A 20,118-nucleotide genomic window follows, 5' to 3' on the forward strand; every position below is an offset into this window, starting at 1 on the left:
TACCAAGATGCAAATTCGTAGTTTTTTTTCCGGGTATCGGAGCGCTTTACATGGCACTAGTTGACTTACATGGCACTAGTTGACTTACATGAGGACACATTCATTTTTTTGTTAGGCACGGGGAGATTAAGTGATTTGCCGAGAATCACAGGATGTTCAGCGTCATTGCTGAGGTTTGAACCCAGTTCCCCAGATTCGAGTTTGACCGCCCTAGCCGTTAGGCCAACTCAATTCTACTTCTTATAGCAATGTGAAATAAATGGGGAGGGTTATTCGTGTACATTCCTCCATGCATCTATATAGTTGGTGCCCGTTTAATATGTACAGTTGTGAAGAGGGAGAATAGGGATGAGCAGTCCACCTTTCCAAATAAGGATTAATGTCTTCTGCGTTCCACAATCACCCCACAGCTTGGCCTCAGACCTGGCAAACTCCCCGGCCTAACACTAGTCATCTAGCAAATCTGCAACGCAAGATGGCCACTGTCCTGGACCCATGGCCTAACCGATCAACATCAAAGTGGGTCTCCACACCACCTGCAGGGCGAGAAGTTCAAAGGCTCTTTGTCTAATCTCTGAACCAAGCAAGATTGGTGTGACCGTGGCTCCAGGCTCCCAAACGTTTGTAGAGGAATACATGGGTAGGAAAAGGTTTCACTGCAAACAAGTTGAGGGGACTGGGGTGAAACACACAAGCCAAGCTCCACTCCACCTCTATCATCTTATTTCTTCCCCCTCCTAACATTGAATCAAAGAAGCACAGGGGGCTCATTGGAAGTTTTGTTTTATGGATTTACAACTACAAGAAAATAAAATTACATCTATTGAAGAAATCGAACAATGTGGACTCTGCTTATCCAGTAATATTTGGAACATTGATTAGTCATTATTGCTTGACAACAGTGGGTGATTGCTAGCTCCCTATATTTGATCTAAGGCCATCGCATTGACCCGTAACTTGGGAGTTTTTTTATAGATGTGAGGGTGTGCTTAACAGTTTTTTTCTATTGAACAAAGCTATCAAGTTTAGGAGAACTTCCTGACCAAGTGCAGTAGGTTTCTAGAAGAACGTCTGTGGTGTCAGCATAATGCTGAAGTAGTCGCTCACTATTTTTCTCTTACAGGTACATCCCGGCTGAGTGGCAAATATGGCATCACAGCTCTAGTGGAGTGTCTTCCGTTTGAAAGTTCGAGATCCAAGTGGAATGTGGTGAGGTATTCAAGATATTACGATATGATTAGCGCAGTATATCTAATGATAGTTTACCTCGTTATGGTGTATTAAACGGCTCGAGATCCCCGATTATGTTTGGTACGACAAAAAGGGCCGAGAAACCGAACCGCCTCCATCTTGGATTGCGGCTCTCTCTCTCACTTGGGAGTCACGTGGTCTTTTCCGCACACCCTCTGCTTTCCCCTTTCCTTGCATTTAATTAGGAGACAGGCTGAGTTGCTGAGAAGCAAGGTCACATCTGCTAAAAGGGAGTATCAGGCAAATTCCTCTAGGCCTGGGACGAGAAGGGAGTTACCCTTTCGACCTTCTCTGTAAAGATAGTAACCCTTTGTAAGTGTAACCGAAACTAGAAATGGGCATGAGCTCATTAGGGGCGCCAGGACTAACTGGTACTTTTCCACATATATGGTTTTGTATGCTGTACTGATAATGTATAAAAGTGTGTTACTGTCAAGGAGCCAGCAGTCTTCCTCGGCGCACCTGATGGGTGAGGATCGACGAGGCACCTCTATATAGAGTTCTGTGGTGGCTAATAAACGTTTGAACCTTCCACGTTGCCAACTGCTCCTTCTTACCTAATATTGCGGGCCAATGGTAAGTGTGGCCCTTGGAATAATTATTTTGGACACAACAGTTGGCGACCACGAAGGGACCCCGTGAAAGGGTCTCCCCCCCCCGTATTCGGGTGGTGGGGTTGGGGGCGTCCTGACCGGTTGGCGGGAGAGGAGCCTGAGGATTTCTCCCACCCTGCACGACTTTTCGGTACGTCCCCTGCTGCTAGTTACCCTTCACCGGGGTCCTACGGGCTTAACCCAGAAACTGGATCGATTTGGTCGGGAGGAGTTGGCAGCGGAGAACGAACATTCGTATCTGGGTGCACCCGGTGAGTATTGATTTGATTTTGACGCACGCGTTGTACACGGTGCATTATTGGTTTAGGCACGCGTCGAAGACGGTGTGCTATTTGATTGATTTGAGAGCATTCGTTGGGAACGATGCGTTTTTGATTTTGAACACGGATTGCATTTGTTTGAAGCTCGCGCTGGACAGCGGTGCATTGATTTGAAGACACGCACCGGAGGGTGGTGTCTTGCTTGATCGAGGTTAGCATTACCGTAGTTTGACTCGAAGTACGTACAGGTTGTATTTGATTTGAGTAAAAACGGCGCGCCGAAGGATTATAAAACAGATTGTGCGTGGAAGGACCCGCGACCTAGACTGGGTAGCCACAGGGCATACTCCTGACGGGGCGAGTCCTCGTTTGGGGCTGGCCTTAGTGGTGAGCCAGGAGGGTGGCCGGAATCCCGCGTACAGTCTGGTGTTTGGACTGTGAACCAGAGTCGACGGGCTTGGTTCTCCGATACTGATTGTATGTTGTGTATGATTCATGTTGACTGTTGTTTATGTATACATGTCTGAAAACTAACAACAAAAAAATTTTCTTGTTTTAGTAAATTGAATTGTTTTGGCTGCTGTTGTCGAACGAGTGACTCCAGACTAGCTGAGAGCCAACCTGCCCCGCCGGAGGGCAGTCCTAGCCATTTTATGTATGTCAAACATGGGATCTCTCCGTTGTTGTTTTGCACTCTGTGGCATAAGTATACCAAGGGCAATGAGGAGTTACGCTGGCCCAAAAACGGGCTCATTTGATGAAAAGAAAATTGCGTTCCTACAGGAACAGCTGTTTTCTAGGCGAAGTAGGCAGGCCATGTTTGACGCCCTCATTGCATGGCAGAAAGAGGCCAAACAACGGCGAATAAGGGAAGAGAAAGTAGCCAGAGCCAAGGCAGGACAGAATGTTACTCAGAAAGCTATGGCCTATGACCGAGACAGAGTAGAAAGGGGATTGGATTGCATGAATCGTGAATTTCGACTGAAGGTGGATAAGAGCTATGTGACCCGCCCGAATGCAGAAGATGAGATAGAGGATTTACTGGACACTAGACCACCACCCCCTTATGTGCCACAGAGGATATATCCGGAGGTATCAGGGGCCTCGGCCCCGGCTCCAAATATGTCCCTGGGGGCCTCGGCTTCGGCTCCCCCGGCCACCACTACCCCTCCCTCCCTGCCGAACCTCTCCCGGTTACCGACATCTGTGTCTGAAGTTATGGCCATACTGCCTAATTTATTGACGACAGCTGCAGCCGGGACCCCTCAGCTGTCGCTGGGGTCAATGCCTTCCCCTTCTGTTCTGCCCTCCTCCTCCGCCAGTACCACGCCGGTAACAGCTGCAACTACTCCGCTACGTCCGGCCAGTCTCACTGAGGGTAGGAAGTTGTTCACTCGTTCGGCCTTGGGAACGGAAGAAAGGGAAACTATTGCTACACAAGCATCCCAGTGGTTGCGACATCCCATTTATACGCTTGCCGATATTTGGAGTACTATGAGAGACTATGAACCGGTGATGCAACAGCATGCTCTGGAGCATATGGCCAACCGTCTTATTTCTGTGTGGGAACAGGTACATCAGGAAGGGAAGGCTCCGGCTATACTATATGATATTCTTGATCAGGTCCATAAATCTCAGTTGACACCGGAGGAGGTGTATGGGAAGGTACAGACTTTGGTCTCTTATAGAGCTCGTTTGCAGTCTCCACTCCCGCCGGATTCTCCCAGTTCCCTATGCGGGAAGTGCACCCTATCTTCCATCCAGAAGTTGCCGCAGTAGTAGATGCCCACGGCGTCGTTACCCGTCCCGGGGTAGACGCCCGGTTCCAGGAACAATGGGTCTATACCCCTTGGAAGCGGAGTGAGGTACTATCCCTAAAAAGCCAGTTGCCAGATCCTAGAAAGAACCCCACCGCATATTACAAGGAACTGACCGAGGCCGCCTCGTCAGCGGTAATGACGTTGGCAGATATTGAATTATTCTTTGCCTTATTAGTACCGGTGGACATTTGGCGCCAGGTACATGACCAGGACCATGTTACGGAATTTGGTGGGACATGGGATCAACTGAGAAACTGGGATAGAGATCGTAAACCAGGGAACAAGCCCCGACCTGAGATACTGGCCTTGCCTGAGAGAATAATAACTTATATGCATTCACTGATCCCACCCAGGAAAGTAGATTGGGACAAGCTGACGGCCTGTAAGCAAAAGAAGGACGAGAGTGTCTCTGATTTTTTCACGAGGTTTGAGGGAGTGTTCATTGACTTCAGCGGACAGGACTTGGCAACGGAGGGGGGTGTACGTTTATTTGTCAATAGATTCGTAACCAATTTGCTACCGGAGGTATCGGCTCGGTTACAGGCAGCTGAGAGTACCTGGACGACCACCACGCCCTCCACGATACTGAGCATGGCTCAGTATTAGGAGCATCGGGAGAATGAGAGCAAGGATAAGACAGAAAGAAAGTCAAAAGAGTTGAAAACACGAGTGTTACTACAGCAAGTGGAGAGGGGTAGAGGAAGAGGAAGAGGGTTGCAGAATTTCGCTCCAAGAGGGGCGGGACTGACGCAAACAGCTGGGCGAACAGATTTGGGCATAAATCAATGTGCTTTCTGTAAAGAGGAGGGGCATTGGAGAGCGCAATATCCGTTACTATATGAACAGAATACGGCTTCAAGGGGTCGCGGACGGGGAAGGATGAGTGGGCATCGTGGTGGACACACGAGACAAGAACAGGCAGCCCGAGGTGAGAACAGTCAGAATTATTTCGACCAAAATCAGGGTAAACAGTACTACAATGATGGACGTGTAACAGACGAAGACGCCGGGTATACTCAAGCATAGGACAGCCAAGGGCAGAGTAAGGGGCATGTGTCAATCCCGATAGATCAAGCTGGACCTTATGTCCATGCACGATTGTTGGATGCATCGGGAAAGTTTTTGGTTGACACAGGGGCTATGAACAGTTCTGTTTCACGTGCCCTGGTCCCGGGGGCCGCTCTGTCTGGCCAGACTAATGTGTCCGTGGGGTTCTCTGGAACTCCGGTGGTGAGCCCCATTTCTAAGCCACTTTCCCTTACTCTAGGACCGGTTTCGATAGAATCACCTTTCCTCCTCACCTCCCAGTGTGGGGAAAATCTCCTGGGTATGGATATATTGAAAAGATTGCATGCCCGCATCTATTGCTCCCCTGATGGAGTTTATCTGACCATCCGGAATACCTCTATCCCCTCCGTTCAATGTTTTTCGAAAACGGACTCACTACCTCCTGAGCTTGCACAACTCCCAAAGGATCTTTGGGCCCTGGGGGACACTGACGTAGGATTCCTACAAATTCCCCCGGTGTCCATCACCCTGAAACAGAATGTCAAATTACCGAAGATCCCACAGTATAAAATAGCCCCCGCAGGGGAACGCGCTTTACTGGCCATTATTTCTGACTTGATTAGAACAGGGGTGGTGGAGGAAACGGCTTCTAATGTCTGTAACAGTCCCATTCTTCCGATTCTTAAACGAGCCCCCGTACCCCAATCCCCTGATTATGCTGATACCTACCGATTTGTGATTGATTTGCGAGAGATTAACAAGATTGTGGTACCCCAATATCCGGTGGTACCAGACATTAATTCCATTTTGACCATGATTCCTCCCACTGCAACATTTTTCTCGGTGATTGATTTGAAGAATGCCTTCTTTAGTATTCCCATACATCCAGATAGCAGACATTTGTTCGGTTTCTCATTGGGGGGCCGCAGCTTTAGATTCTGTCGCGCCCCCCAGGGGTATACCGAAAGCCCTAGTATCTACAGCCAAGCCCTAAAAAGAGAATTGGATTCTTTACAATTGCCGCCAGGTAATGTCCTATTGCAGTATGTTGACGACCTCCTTGTGGCCTCTGATACAGAACAGGGTTGCCGCAATGCTACGGTTACCCTGCTACGGCATTTGGCCACTCATGGTAACAAGGTGTCGCTCTCTAAATTTCAATATTGTCGACCGGAGGTGACCTATCTCGGTCATCTCCTGTCGAAGGAGGGAAGACGGTTGACTCCTGAGCGCATCGCAACCATAACTAACATGCCTGTTCCTCGCACGCAACGTGATGTCCGCGCTTTGCTTGGTATAACCTCCTACTGTCGCCAATGGATTGCTAACTATTCTCTCTTGACTAAACCTTTCTTGTATCTAACTACGAAGGATGTGCATGAACCTTTACCTTGGACTGATGAATGCCAGACTGCCTTTTCTGCTCTGAAAACTGCTCTTTGCTCTGCTCATGTGCTTGGCACCCCTGACTACCGGAAACCTTTTGTTCTCTATGTGCATGAGGTGGACGGTTGTTCTCTTTCAGTGTTGACACAGGACTTTGGTGGTAAGCAAAGGCCTTGTGCATATTTCTCGGCGGTTTTGGATAATGTCGCCAGAGCACTTCCCAGTTGTCTGAGGGCTGCAGCGGCAGTGGCTGTAGCGATCAGACAATCGGAAGGGCTAGTCCTGAATACGGATCTGACAGTGATGGTGCCTCATGCTGTGGACGTATTATTAAACAGGACACAGACGCAGCACTTAACTAGTGCGCGTCTTACAGGGTACGAATTGACCCTGTTTGCACCTCATATAACGATCAAACGATGTGTTAACTTGAACCCTGCCACGCTGTTGCCCCTCCCTTCAGGGGATGGTGGACAAGACATACATGATTGTATTTTTCGAACTGAAGAAGAAACCAAGGGCCGGATAGATCTAACTGACACCCCACTATCTGATGCCCAAGGAGAATTGTATGTTGATGGGTCCTGTTTTAGATTACCGGATGGTACGACAGCTGCGGCTTATGCGATCACTACCCTGCAAACGGTAGTCGAGGCAGCCAAGATACCATACCGGTCGGCCCAGGCGGCCGAATTGGTTGCATTATTCAGGGCCTGCGAGTTGGGGAAAGGCTTGAAGCTAAATGTCTACACCGATAGCCAATATGCGTTCGGTGTAGCACATAGCTTCGGGAGGTTATGGGCGGAAAGAGGATTCTTGACATCTCATGGCGAAAAGATAAAGAATGGGCCATTAGTTGACCGATTGCTGGCTGCATTAACGTTGCCTAAAACCCTGGCAATAGTGAAATGTAGTGCACACAAGGTTGTAGTGGATGATGTGGGGAGGGGAAATTCCTTTGCGGATAGGATCGCCAAGGAAACAGCCCAGTCTGACACCATTTCCATGCTTGTAGTGACAAAAATGATAGAGGCAGGGGTTTTTAACAACACCATAGACAGTGTGAAAGAGCTACAAAAGGAGGTGACCCCGGAAGAACTGGCATACTGGCAAGAACAGGTGGGGAGGCTTGATGAGAATGGATGTTGGACTGACTTGTCAGAGAGGTGTAGATGGTTACTACCAAACGCATTCGTAAATGCAGTAGTAACTATGGCGCACGGACCTTCACATGTAGGGGTCCAGGGCATCTGTGCCTCATTGGATCCTGTCTGGTATAATGTTAATATCCATAAGACAGCTAGGAACCTGGTTCAGCATTGCATGATTTGTCTCCAGCATAATACTGGGGTTAGCATTCCCGTCTTGGCGGGTAGTTTTGCGCCGCCCACCCTGCCTTTTGAAGTACTTCAAATGGATTACATACAGCTAGAACGAGTTAACAATCTGAAATACGTGCTGGTGGTGATCTGTACTTTTAGTAAATGGGTGGAGGCGTATCCCACAAAGGAAAATACTGCCCTGGCAACCGCGAAAGCTCTGGTAAAGGAGTTTTTCCCTCGATATGGGTTGCCAAGGGTGATTTGGAGTGACAACGGGACACATTTCAATGCTGACTTGGTTAAGCATGTATGCAAGGGTTTGTCCATTCAGCAGAAGTTTCACGCAGCCTGACATCCTCAATCAGCGGGTCTAGTTGAAAAATATAATGGGATTCTGAAATTGAAACTGGCTAAACTTCAGGACACAACAGGATTAAAATGGCCTGATCTCCTGCCCCTGGCCCTGTTGTCCGTAAGAACTACTCCCCATTCCCGGAGCGGTATCTCCCCTCATGAGGTAATTTTTGGTAGACCTGCCAACGTGTGGGGAGTACCCCGGCCCAAATCCTTCAGGGACATCGACCATCCTATGTTGACTGATTATTTGTATGCTTTGACTAAAGATCTCCATTCCATTCTTCAACAGATATCTGCCGTACTGCAGCCCCTGCCGGAGGGACCCGGACACAGCGTGGAACCTGGACAGTGGGTCTTGGTTCGGAACTATCAACGAAAATCGAGTTTGGATCCGCGCTGGTCCCGACCGTACCAGGTGCTCCTGGCAACACGAACGGCGGTGAAAGTTGAGGGTAAGCAGCGCTGGATCCATATCTCCCATCTTAAGCGAGTCCCTCTCCCATTGCCAAGGGAGCAGCTTGACCAGGAGGAAGGCCTGCCAAACCAGGGCGAACCCAGCACTAGGAAACGACTTTCCCTGGACACCCGCAGAGAAGTTGACGGGCGAGGGGAGAGTGCTGTGAGCCTGCAAGACCCTTTTTGCGACCACTCAATTACTCCGAGTGAGGCATCTGGTCAGGAGCCCAGCTCCTCGTCTGATCCCATTGTGCCTGCTTTGTTTGTGAATCCTGACACCCCTGGTCGGGATCGATATCACCTGCGGCCCCGGAAATAGGGAATCCCAGGTCTAGCCTTGGCAAGTGAAGTTGGAAGCCTCGGCAAAGACCTGAGGATTGGTAGAACACTGGACTGAACTCGTTGAGAGCATGGAACTTTCAGTAAAGCTCTGTTCAGAACGAAGGTAGAGACATTGGTTGGACTGGTGGGGGCCCAGGTGGAGTTTCCTTTCAACAAGGGTTGCGTCAAGTGCGACCCCAACGAGAGAAGTTTTTCTTTTTCTTTTTCTGAACAAAAGGAGTTCCTGGGCTGAGTAAACGCCAGTTACGAACAGATGCACGACTCACGTTTGGAGCGAAGCAAACGGTGCCTTGAACGCGCACAGAGAGCCGCAAGGTCCTAAGGGTAAAGGTATGCCCAACGCGGGCAAAACCCTGAATGGTTTTTAAACGAGAACATTGAGGTGCAGGGTGAATGGAACAGACCCCACGCCCTGAAGAAGTTACCGTGAGTGTTGTCCAATGGTAACGAAACATGTCGGCATTTTAACACATGAGCTATCACGCAGCTGAGAATAAAATATACAAGCCAGTGTGATTCAGCTCTTTTAGATATTATTACATATCACTAAGGGGTTGAGACGTGCACATATTCTAGCACAGTTTCTTTTTCTTTCTTAAACATACACCCTAGCACCTATTTAGTTTATCACTAGTATCAGACACTATCTCTTGCTTTTGGAGTGTTGGTAGCTGATGATGAGAAATTGAGGTAGCAGGCGAGTACCATCCTGCTTAACCCTCTTTGGTGGCGCTACCGTGAGGCACCAACACTCCTCTCACTCCTTTTTTCTTCCATTTTTCACTTCACCATATTTGGGTGGGGGAGACATAGGACTAGTATACACAGATAGCCATTCTGACACACCACGTAGACAATTTGTTTTTCGTCCTCTTTTTGTGAACTACACCGTAAATTAGCTTAGACGATAGCATCGCAAGCTACAAATGACGGTCTAATATTCATAGCCATCAATACGGATGTATAAACTATTGGTTCACATTGTGAGCAGGTCCTTGTTGTTTATAAGGCTCTATACGGACACAGGAAAGAAGCACCCTCCGGCAGGTCGGACTGCTCGTAGCCCTTTTCCCGAGATTATATTGGACTTTTAGTGAGAAAATGTACCCTTTTGCTCGTTTTGTCCCTGAAGAAGGGCGGCCCATAGTACCCCATACCATTCCCCCGCATTTGCCTATGTTCTCCTCATGGAGTTTGCATGTTAAAATTGTTTTCATTTTTATATTGATTGTATCCTTTGTGCTATGCTTAGGTCTGTTTATATATCTTGAGTTTCGCCATCCTGTGCACACCTTGATAGTGTCTACCCCTGCTCCTAAGGAACATCATTTCCAGACTTTTGCCCCCCATAAGGAGAGACACCGACAGACATATGTACATAATGCTTTCATTGAGATGCTACACCAGACTCATAGTTCCACAAATGTTACTGATTGTTGGGTCTGTGGTCTTCTCCCGTCAGTGATGCATAAGCATGATTTGTTCATATCAATGCCCTTGTCTTATTTAGGTAGTTGCGAAGCCTGGTTTAAAATGTTATCCATGCTATATGAACACTACGCTATAGATGAACGTCGATTCTCAGAGAAGGATTACGCCTTGATTTTAGCCTATATAGAGACACACCAAGGTTTTACTCCTAATGCTGAGGGGACGGATGGTACCCTTGATCCTACCGCCTGTATGAACGTATACACTGATCATGAGAATGATACCTGGTTGAGTGATGAAGTGTTGGATTTCATGACCTTTAATTTTACTGAGTATTTCAAGTATTTCCAGGAGCGAAATGTCTCAGATGAGAAAATCATTCCGGTCCCGGTATTGAATACGTCCTCCTCCTTCTGCGTGCAGGGTACTGGGCATCTATCCGTAGGTTATAGTAGATGTAATTACACTTATAAACTACAGACTTTCAGTAGTCCCCCAACACTCACCCCTCCCAATGTTTATTTCGTGTGCGGTGAAAATGCATACACTTGGCTACCCAGGGGATGGGCAGGCCGATGTTACTTATCTTTTCTTTACCCACCGGTCTACATAGCTCCTTCTGATTATCACAAATCTCATTCCTTAAATCGGCGGAGCCTAAAAGCTGAAGCCGCCAGTAATGATGCCACTGACCAGACTGACACTCCAGCCCAACACTTCGTTGATATCATAAAAGGGGCGTTGCCCATATGGGGACCCATCCTCAACAGTAAAGAAGTTAGGAGGCTATCTAGAGTAGTGGAAGGGGTGGTCAATACTACTGCAGGAATATTAACTAATATCACAGTGGAGCTCCAGGTGACCCGGCTTGTGACCCTCCAAAATCGTCTTGTTTTAGATGTTATTCTAGCTGATCGCAGAGGAGCTTGTAGAGTCATCGGCAGCTCCTGTTGTGTATATATACCTGACTCCGCCCCTTCTGTCCATTTAGCCATTCAGAAACTACATCGGCTAGCTTCAGAAATTCACACCGAGACTGGTACTTGGTCCTTGTCTGGTTGGTTTTGGGATTTGGTGACCATCTGGGGATGGAAGTTATTTATGATTCTTTTAGGAATAGTGGGGTTCATTTTCACCTGCTGTCTTTGTCTACAGTGCGGGCCTGCTTGCTGTGCATACTGTGCCGCTCAAGTTCGCCGATCCATCCCTAGGCCCGAGCCCGTCCAAACCAGAATAGATACCCAGCGGGCTCAGAAGGAGACGCACGACTTAATGCAGATTGATGAGGGTATTTTCGAAGACTGACCCCGTTATTAGCTATGCTGCGCTAAAAGGGCCGTTCTGAGGTATTCAAGATATTACGATATGATTAGCGCAGTATATCTAATGATAGTTTACCTCGTTATGGTGTATTAAACGGCTCGAGATCCCCGATTATGTTTGGTACGACAAAAAGGGCCGAGAAACCGAACGGCCTCCATCTTGGATTGCGGCTCTCTCTCTCACTTGGGAGTCACGTGGTCTTTTCCGCACACCCTCTGCTTTCCCCTTTCCTTGCATTTAATTAGGAGACAGGCTGAGTTGCTGAGAAGCAAGGTCACATCTGCTAAAAGGGAGTATCAGGCAAATTCCTCAAGGCCTGGGACGAGAAGGGAGTTACCCTTTCGACCTTCTCTGTAAAGATAGTAACCCTTTGTAAGTGTAACCGAAACTAGAAATGGGCATGAGCTCATTAGGGGCGCCAGGACTAACTGGTACTTTTCCACATATATGGTTTTGTATGCTGTACTGATAATGTATAAAAGTGTGTTACTGTCAAGGAGCCAGCAGTCTTCCTCGGCGCACCTGATGGGTGAGGATCGACGAGGCTCCTCTATATAGAGTTCTGTGGTGGCTAATAAACGTTTGAACCTTCCACGTTGCCAACTGCTCCTTCTTACCTAATATTGCGGGCCAATGGTAAGTGTGGCCCTTGGAATAATTATTTTGGACACAACAGTGGCAAGAGGTGAAGCAGAACATAAACCAGCTAACAACGTTGGGTTTTGCATACTCAGCACAATCACGGCCTTCAACAGTCACAATTCGTGGGTCAGCAGTATGGAGATGTCTGCCTCTATTTAAGTAAAAGCACAAAGGTGGTGTGGTGTTGTGTTTCTATTTGAGCACAGATTACAGAAAGCAGTGTGTAATGGAGGTTTAGAAGGAGAGTACAAAAATTCACTTTCTCAGTCCTCAGGAGATGAAGAAATGTTCCTAGAGTGGCACACTTGTGTTGGTCTAATGCCAAACCCAAGATTAGAACCCACATCCCCAGGTTCCAACATAGTTGTATTTACCTCTATAATATGCTTTGGTTATTGCATCAAACTCCTCCTGGCCTGCCGTATCCCACAGCATCAGTCGGACATCTTCATCATTAACTCTTGAAGAAAAAAAAGATGAAAGACCATCAAATCAAATTAACTATCTCAAAGCAGATTCATTGCAAAAGAAAGCAAACGCCAGTCTTCTGTAAATACAGTAGCAAACACCATTTCCATTTTCTATTGTGTTCCCCCTAGGATTACAGATATCAGCTGAGGTGGCTATTAAAAGAATCAAACCATGGAATTAGTTGTTGTGCGTAGTGAGAGGATTATATATAACCTGCCGAGCAACAGTGAGAATTTCCTATTTCATTAACACCTTACTTTAAATGCCAACTTCTCTGTGTTACAGATGAAGCAGCTGAATATGCCAGGTTACTTCTTGCAACTAATAGCACCAGAGAAGCAAAGCTGGCAAAACCAGCGTTACCTTGGAAGGTAACGTTCTCGCACCTGCAGTTTCCAAATATTTGACATCACCGACAAGAACCAATGCACCTCCTAAAAAACGCATTACATTAATATATGCTAAGGTAGATTTACAAGGTTCATCTTCATTGCCTACAATTTAGGGGTATTATGGGGCTATGAAATTACCAATTTATTCAATTTTTCCATATTTTACCGCCTTAACTGGCAATAGTCTCTGTGACATAAACACTAGTTAATGTACAGATGCCCAGATTGCACCGTTGCACATTTCAAACACGAAGTGTTCCTAAGAAATGTTGTGGAAGCAGTTTTGTTGTGATGCAATATCACGTTACATCCTGTGCATGGGACCTACCTGCCATGGGACCTACCTTCCATGGGACTGGGAGGTTACAGTATTGAATTCTGGCAGCAATGCTCATTTCCCCTCGGAATGAAGAGTAGTGTCAAAGTGTGGCACTGAGTGTGGGGGGGGGCGCACTTGAGAGCATGCGTTGAGACACCATCCTCATCATAGTGGGGTTATTAATGGTACCTTGATACTTCTTTCAACAGGTTTCCTTTTTTTTACATGAAGACTTAAAACGTAGTTCTCTCAGGGCTTCCTTTTATGTGTAGACTACATTTTCTTTTTATAACCAAAGTTAGTGTCTTTTTTTTTTTAATGAAAAAAGGGTGGAATACAGAGAACAGTACAATATAATAGACATGACAGGCTGTAGCAAAGTTTGGGTCACATATTTGACTTTTTAAAATTCACAAAAGTTTTTAGGGGGTCTCCTCGGAAGCTGCAAATGTCACAGTTTTTCCAACAGCATGCATGGAATGGTTCTGTGTATTTCATTTTCACAATAGCAAATTCACTACCGGTATTTGTTCATACAAGCATCTTCAGGCAATCAACTTTTTTCCCTCCACAGATAAATATATTCCCCTGGAGAAACCGCATCATCAAAATCTCAACTAATTTGTGCAGTGTTCCTTATCGATGGTCACCATTGAAATGGATTTACTCCTTCCTGTGACAAGATTGACTTTGGCAAGAGGAGCTTTGTGAATACAAAAACTTTACAGGTCATCCCCACCTGAGAAGGCCCACTCACCACCGACTGGAGCTGTCTGGTTGAAGATGCCCGATACCCTGTGCAGCTGTACCATTCCTACCATTTTTCCTTTATCGCTGAAAGATTCCGTGTCTTTTTGGATTTGTGGGGCTATACTGAGGCATCAAAATGCAAACGGGTGGACCTTATGTACCCCTTTAAGATGTTCCCAAAGCTCCGTTGGACTGCCCTGTTTCTGACTTAGATTGTGTGGAAGCCCTCATGTAAGCCAAAGAGCAGAAAGACACATACACATCGTCTTAAAGACATCTCTAGCCCTCACCAGAGTAGGTACATAATTGCAACATCCTGAAGACCTCTCACCAAAGGCCATAGTAGGGCTGCTCAAAGAATAACAGCAACAAGTACAAGTGAGTCTAGCAGTGACTGTACCTGGCCGGCAGACCCACTCGATGCACCAACTTCTAATCCCTTTTTTTTGCTGCTGCAGTTCGGATGGTCTGGCACCTAGTTGGTTAGCAGGCGAGATTCCGGTTCTTATGATAATTTCTGCAGGTTAGAAAATGGTCAGCAACCCCATCTTCAACGAGATTACCTTCCCACCTCCTGCAGTTGTACCCCTACCTCTGCCATGATGGGCCACTCACCAGGAGACTCTAGCCCACAAGTATCAAGAGATCCCTTATTTGAAGATATCGAACACTAAGCCAGGAGTTCTGTTAACCCTTGGAACTAAAAAAATCAATGCCCTGAAATACAACACGTTGATCTCCACTCCTTCACAGACTACAAGGTATACTGTACACTGTTTAGACTTAGAAATTGTTTTTTTTAGTATAGTTTTAACAGATTTCGGCGATTGTGGACACTAATGCCACAAATCGAAAACATTATTTACTACTAAGTATTCTTTCCTGGGAAGACTCTGAATCCTACGGTGTGCAACCAGTTGTTGATCACATTCATTACATTGTTTGTGAATACTGCCTAACCGTACTAAGGTTTCATAACTGCACAGAAGGGATACCGTGTTTTTCTTTGCCAGTGTTCAGATCGATGTTTGCAATCATTTGACGGCCGTGACAGGAGGAATCGGGCCAATATCGAAGCCCGGTGGGAGGTGAGGACATGAGCTGGGCAGTCAGAGCGGCTGGCTGGGAGACAGTGGGTCCCCCCTTAATGTGGTTCCTGCGAGTACAGAGGGGCCCAGGAGTCCAGAGGGGCCCAAAAGAAAATTGGAGAAGACGCGGTCCTCTACCTTGTGGCCCCCTTCCTAGAGACTAACCAGAGAAGCGTTGCGGGAATTAGGGGCCTGCTGAGATCGTGCCTCTGCCCCGCTTAAGAGAGGAAAAAAACGAAAAAAAAGTGCAAAAAACAGAAAAGGGAGAATAAAGAAAAACTAAGCCAGTTCTGGATTCCGGTGAAAGCCTTCACTTGGCCCCAAGGGGGGAGCAGCATTACCGGCCTGCCCCTGGCCTGAGTTGCGGGCCCCAGGGAAAGGACCCCCTATGCAACTGTGGATAGGGGCCTGGTTGCATGGGGGCTCCTGCCTGAGCCCAGGACGGCAGCTTGGAACCCCACCACCCCACTGGGATATCCTGTTGCGCACTTCCTAACCGAGAGCCTCTCAAGTGATTGGGAAGGCGGAGGAGTCTGCTGTTCTCTGGAAGACGAGACTTGAAGGTGGGCTGGGGGCCCGCACAGATTGGCTCAAAGCATAAGGCTCTGGGCTGCCCTGCACCGCGTGGCCGGTGCTTGGTCCTTAAGCACAACCACTCCCGGCAGGTGTGGTAGCCACGATGGGAAAGCTGTAGCATAAGCAAGGGTCCCTGCGTTCGGCTGGAGGGATCCCCCCTGCCACATCAGGATCCAGGGACAGAGAGAGCCACAGGTTGAACAACACCATACACATCCACCCACATAAGGTGCTGGCAGCCACTGCAGACACCAAGACTGCACTGCAGCAGGATATTGGAGCAGTGTCAATGGGGCTGGGGCTCTTACAAGCGGAACACCATAAACTGGCAGATTGGGTGAAAGATGTAGAGAGATCGGTGGACGAGATCCGACCTGACCAGAAAGCGAACTACTGCAAACTCTATGAGCTTACAGTCAAGATGACCACCCTGGAACGGAGTTCTGAAGATGCGGAGGGCCGCAACCACCGGAACAATATCGGGGTGGTGGGGATTCCTCAGGGAGCCGAAAGAGCAGATATGCTGACCTTCCTGGAGGAGTGGCTCCCCACCGAGGTCGCCCCGGACAACCTCACCCAGTTTTTCGCTTTGGAGAGAGCACATCATGTCCCAGCCTATCAACTGCCGCCGGGGAGACCCCCTCGCCCAGTGTGGCGTGGCTCCTCCACTACAGAGACCGGGACATCAAGCTTCAGAGGGCTCAGACCCTCTACTGTGTATGTAGATATCCTACTTTTACCTAATGTGCGTGTGTCTCAATTCTCAGGATCAGTTCACTCCGGGTGCAGAGGCCCACTCATCTACCACCAGTAGCTGTTCTGCTTCGTAGAATTGTCATACATTGCATGGGGCTAGCCTATCAAAAAAGGGATATTTTTAAACATATGAAGTGTGGGAGGGCAAATATTTTGTACGGTGGGAATCTAATTAATAGTGACAGAGGAAGTCTTTTTCTACCAGGAAACCACCACTTCTAGTTGTGTCATGAGGAGTTTAGATTATGGTTATAAAATTAATCTGGTTCCATTAAGATTCATGAACCCAAATATTTCAAATGTTTCTAGCGCCATTGCTAAAAGATATGATGGGATTATAATGACTTCTTCCCGTTGATACGGAAGCCAGAATGTCTGCCACCTTACAAACATTGATTTTAATGTATCCATAGGGTATTGTGTGTATGATATATGTAATAAAATGATATCTGCAAAAAGCGATATTCTCAAATTTTGTTTGCTGCTCCACTTCCACACTCTAGTTAGTACATCTCTCATTCACTCAACGAACATTCTATTGCTAGGGCAAGTAATAAATGGGATAATAGATATCACCGCTCATCTACGGTAGAGTTTTAGAGTGTTATATAGAGCGAACTAGACCCGAGACATCAGGTATCGGAGCGCTTCACATAAGCACCAGTTTCGTTACAGATGGACACATTCATTTTTTTTTTTGTTAGGCACGGCGAGATGAAGTGATTTGCCCAGAATCACAGGATGTTGAGCGTCGTTGCCGAGACTCGAACCCAGTTCCCCAGTTTTGAGGTCGCCCGCTCTAACCGCAAGGCTACATCCTCTCCCCTATGTTCTAGTTACAATTCTGTTACTTTACCCATATCCTAGCCAGCGAGGTACAGCACAATATTTAATATTGGGCAATACAAATAGCGTAGTTCTGGGCTTTGTAGAGTACTGAAAACAAGCATGGTGACTCTACGGATTTAAAGGCTTTTTTTGCATGTATTGGTACTACAGCAATCGGTTCTGTGACGTCCTATGCTTATGTAAGGTTATCGTATATCCTGCATTAATACATTCCGCTTGATCTTCCAGCCACAAATCAAGACTAGTCTAGATGGATTACAGATTCAGTTACCGGAATTAATCTGATCACTAATATGTTAGCTAGAATTTTTTCTTTCACTGTTTAACAGAGTCATAGGATGGTATGATGAGCAATCTTTCCTATTTACCCCTCTTTATATACAGCGCTATGGATGCTGTCTATAGGTCTTTTGGTAGGATGCCCTCTTATATGGAGTCTACTAACCTGTTCAGTGTTGGCTCCGTCTTATGTAAAATGCTACTGGAAGGACACTGGGTCTGGGCGCTTTGCCTGTTTGGAGCTCTGCAATTCTGATTGCTACTTCAGATAGGGGAGTCTGCCTCTGATTTGCTGTCAACTGTGCTGTTCTACAATACTGCGCAAGTTCCATCTGTTCCCGTCGTTTCACAAGCTGTTTATCATAAACGTTTTCAAAATGGTCTGCGAATACTTCCGTGAACTGTCACCAATTATAGGTTTGTCCATAGCACTTGCTTTCTTAGTTGGTTATGCCAATAACATCATGGCTTTATTTCCTACCTTGTATAGGCTTTTTTAAATGAAGATAATGGAGCTTAGCTTCATTTGTCACCATTGTAACATATTCTATTCTCTTGGCCTGTAGTCTCAGTGTTTCAGTAGTATTGCCATTTATGTGGGCTTTTATTTATTTAGTTGGTTATGTAGTTATTTCTTTAAAGTCATGTACGTCTCTCTGCAGGTCTGCACGGTTATTCATGCTTTCCTTTTCAATGCCTATCGTTTTTGAGATCAGATGGCCTTGTATCACTGATTGATATGCCTCCCATAATGTTACTATACTATTTATTGGTACTAGGTTGTCTTGAAAATAATTACATATTGCATAATATATTATACTGTGTACAGCTTTTTCTAGTGTCTCATGCTTTGCTGGGTACCAGGTGAGAGGTATGAATCATTGTTCAAGTTAACTATGTATCACATGTCAAGAACCTGTGAGTATTTGCACTTGTTGTAATGAACTTTATTCTCAAGTATCAACTAAGTGCCCCAAAATACAATGAACAAGCATTTGCAATGCAATAGGTCTAGCATTTGAGCGAGTTTGAGCTATTGACATTGCTAATAACAATGCCTCTTATTTTTGTTTTTAAAACATAAATAAAAGGCATTGTCAGTTACAATGCCAATAGCTTCAACTCATGTAAATGCGAGACCTATTGCATTGCAAATGCTTGTTTGTTGCGAGTCCAGGGCAGGTTTCAAACTGAATTTTAGTGTTAGATGTGGGAGCACACTAGTCATTTTCATTGCACACTGCCCTAATCATCCTCAGCTATCAGAGCCCAAGTGTAATGTGGCTGAAGACTTTTGCCATTTTGAAATCGCCCTGACACCACTATGGACTTGTTTGCAGTAAGCAATGAGAGATGGAGGCCGATTAGAGGAGAGCGTAACAATAGAAAAGATGAGTAGGAAAAAAAGGAGGGATAAGAGAAAAGAAGGGTGAGGAAACAGGTGAATAAAACAAAAGTAAAGAAGTGATTATTAGGGAAGTGAAGACATATATGACAGAGGGTTGATTAGTGTGGAGTAGGAGATGATGAACGCCATGAGGTAGAGTAGGTGAAGTGGAGGAAGGGGGATTAAAAACGTCTTAGGAAGTAGGATGGATGGAGCAGGGTATTGACGAGCAAAATGAGTGATGTGCATGGGGGATGGGTAAGCATGTACTGAGTTGGGGGCGTTAAGAGGTGAGCAGAGAGAGAACTACAGAAAGGTGAAAGTGGAGGATGACGCTTGTGAAGAGTGGGGAGGATGAGAAAGGAAGGTGATCACATAAGAGAGTTATGAGCAAATGATACTTCGAGGGAGAGGAATCAGAGAGGGAGTGTGAAGTGATTGAAGCATAGTAATAGAACAAGAGGAAGGACAGATAGATGAATAGGGAGGGTGATGAGTAAAGAGAGGGTGATGGGAGAGATTAGTGGGAGACAGGAGAATGGAAAAGCAAAGGAAGCATGCTAGTCACTACTTAGGAGAGGTAGTTCAATTATGAGGAACTGACATGAGCTGTAGGTTTCCTTTTCGTTCTCCTTATGATAACTTCTGCCCAAAAGCTGATAACAGAATAGTGGTTGAGAAACTAGCCATCACATTACAAGTCCAGTCATCAATCTTGGAAGATATACTCTTGGTACAGTGGACAGATAAGGGAAGAAATAGGCCCACATTTTGGTGTCTGGTTTTGTTTTGTTGCTCAGGTTGCCACCTTTGATTGTGCTTCCAATTATTACTTCGCTTATTTAGTGAAAATACCCATAACCCTAGGTCTATGTTATGTAGATCTTGTGTGCTCAGGAATATGTGCTATATATTCAGGGCTTAGAGCTGCCACCTGTTTAGAATGTGGAGAGCTACCAGAGAAGAACAGATCCAGAGATGGAAATGCCAGGACCGATTACACACACTCATTCACCCATCCAAGCAAATCCACACTCCT

The 20,118-nt window shown here is 46.4% G+C and overlaps 1 protein-coding gene across 1 annotated transcript in view; it reads right to left on the reverse strand.

Moving 5' to 3' along the window:
• Positions 1–20,118, reverse strand: part of RAB23 (RAB23, member RAS oncogene family) — a 352,339-nt gene that overhangs the window by 180,406 nt on the left and 151,815 nt on the right. The window contains exon 3 of the mRNA XM_085610889.1: positions 12,587–12,672. Within this exon, the coding sequence (XP_085467015.1) occupies positions 12,587–12,672 (86 nt within the window). The remainder of the gene's footprint in view (positions 1–12,586; positions 12,673–20,118) is intronic.

Source organism: Triturus cristatus, chromosome 6 (assembly GCF_964204655.1).
Source record: "Triturus cristatus chromosome 6, aTriCri1.1, whole genome shotgun sequence".
Taxonomy (NCBI): Eukaryota; Metazoa; Chordata; class Amphibia; order Caudata; family Salamandridae; genus Triturus; species Triturus cristatus.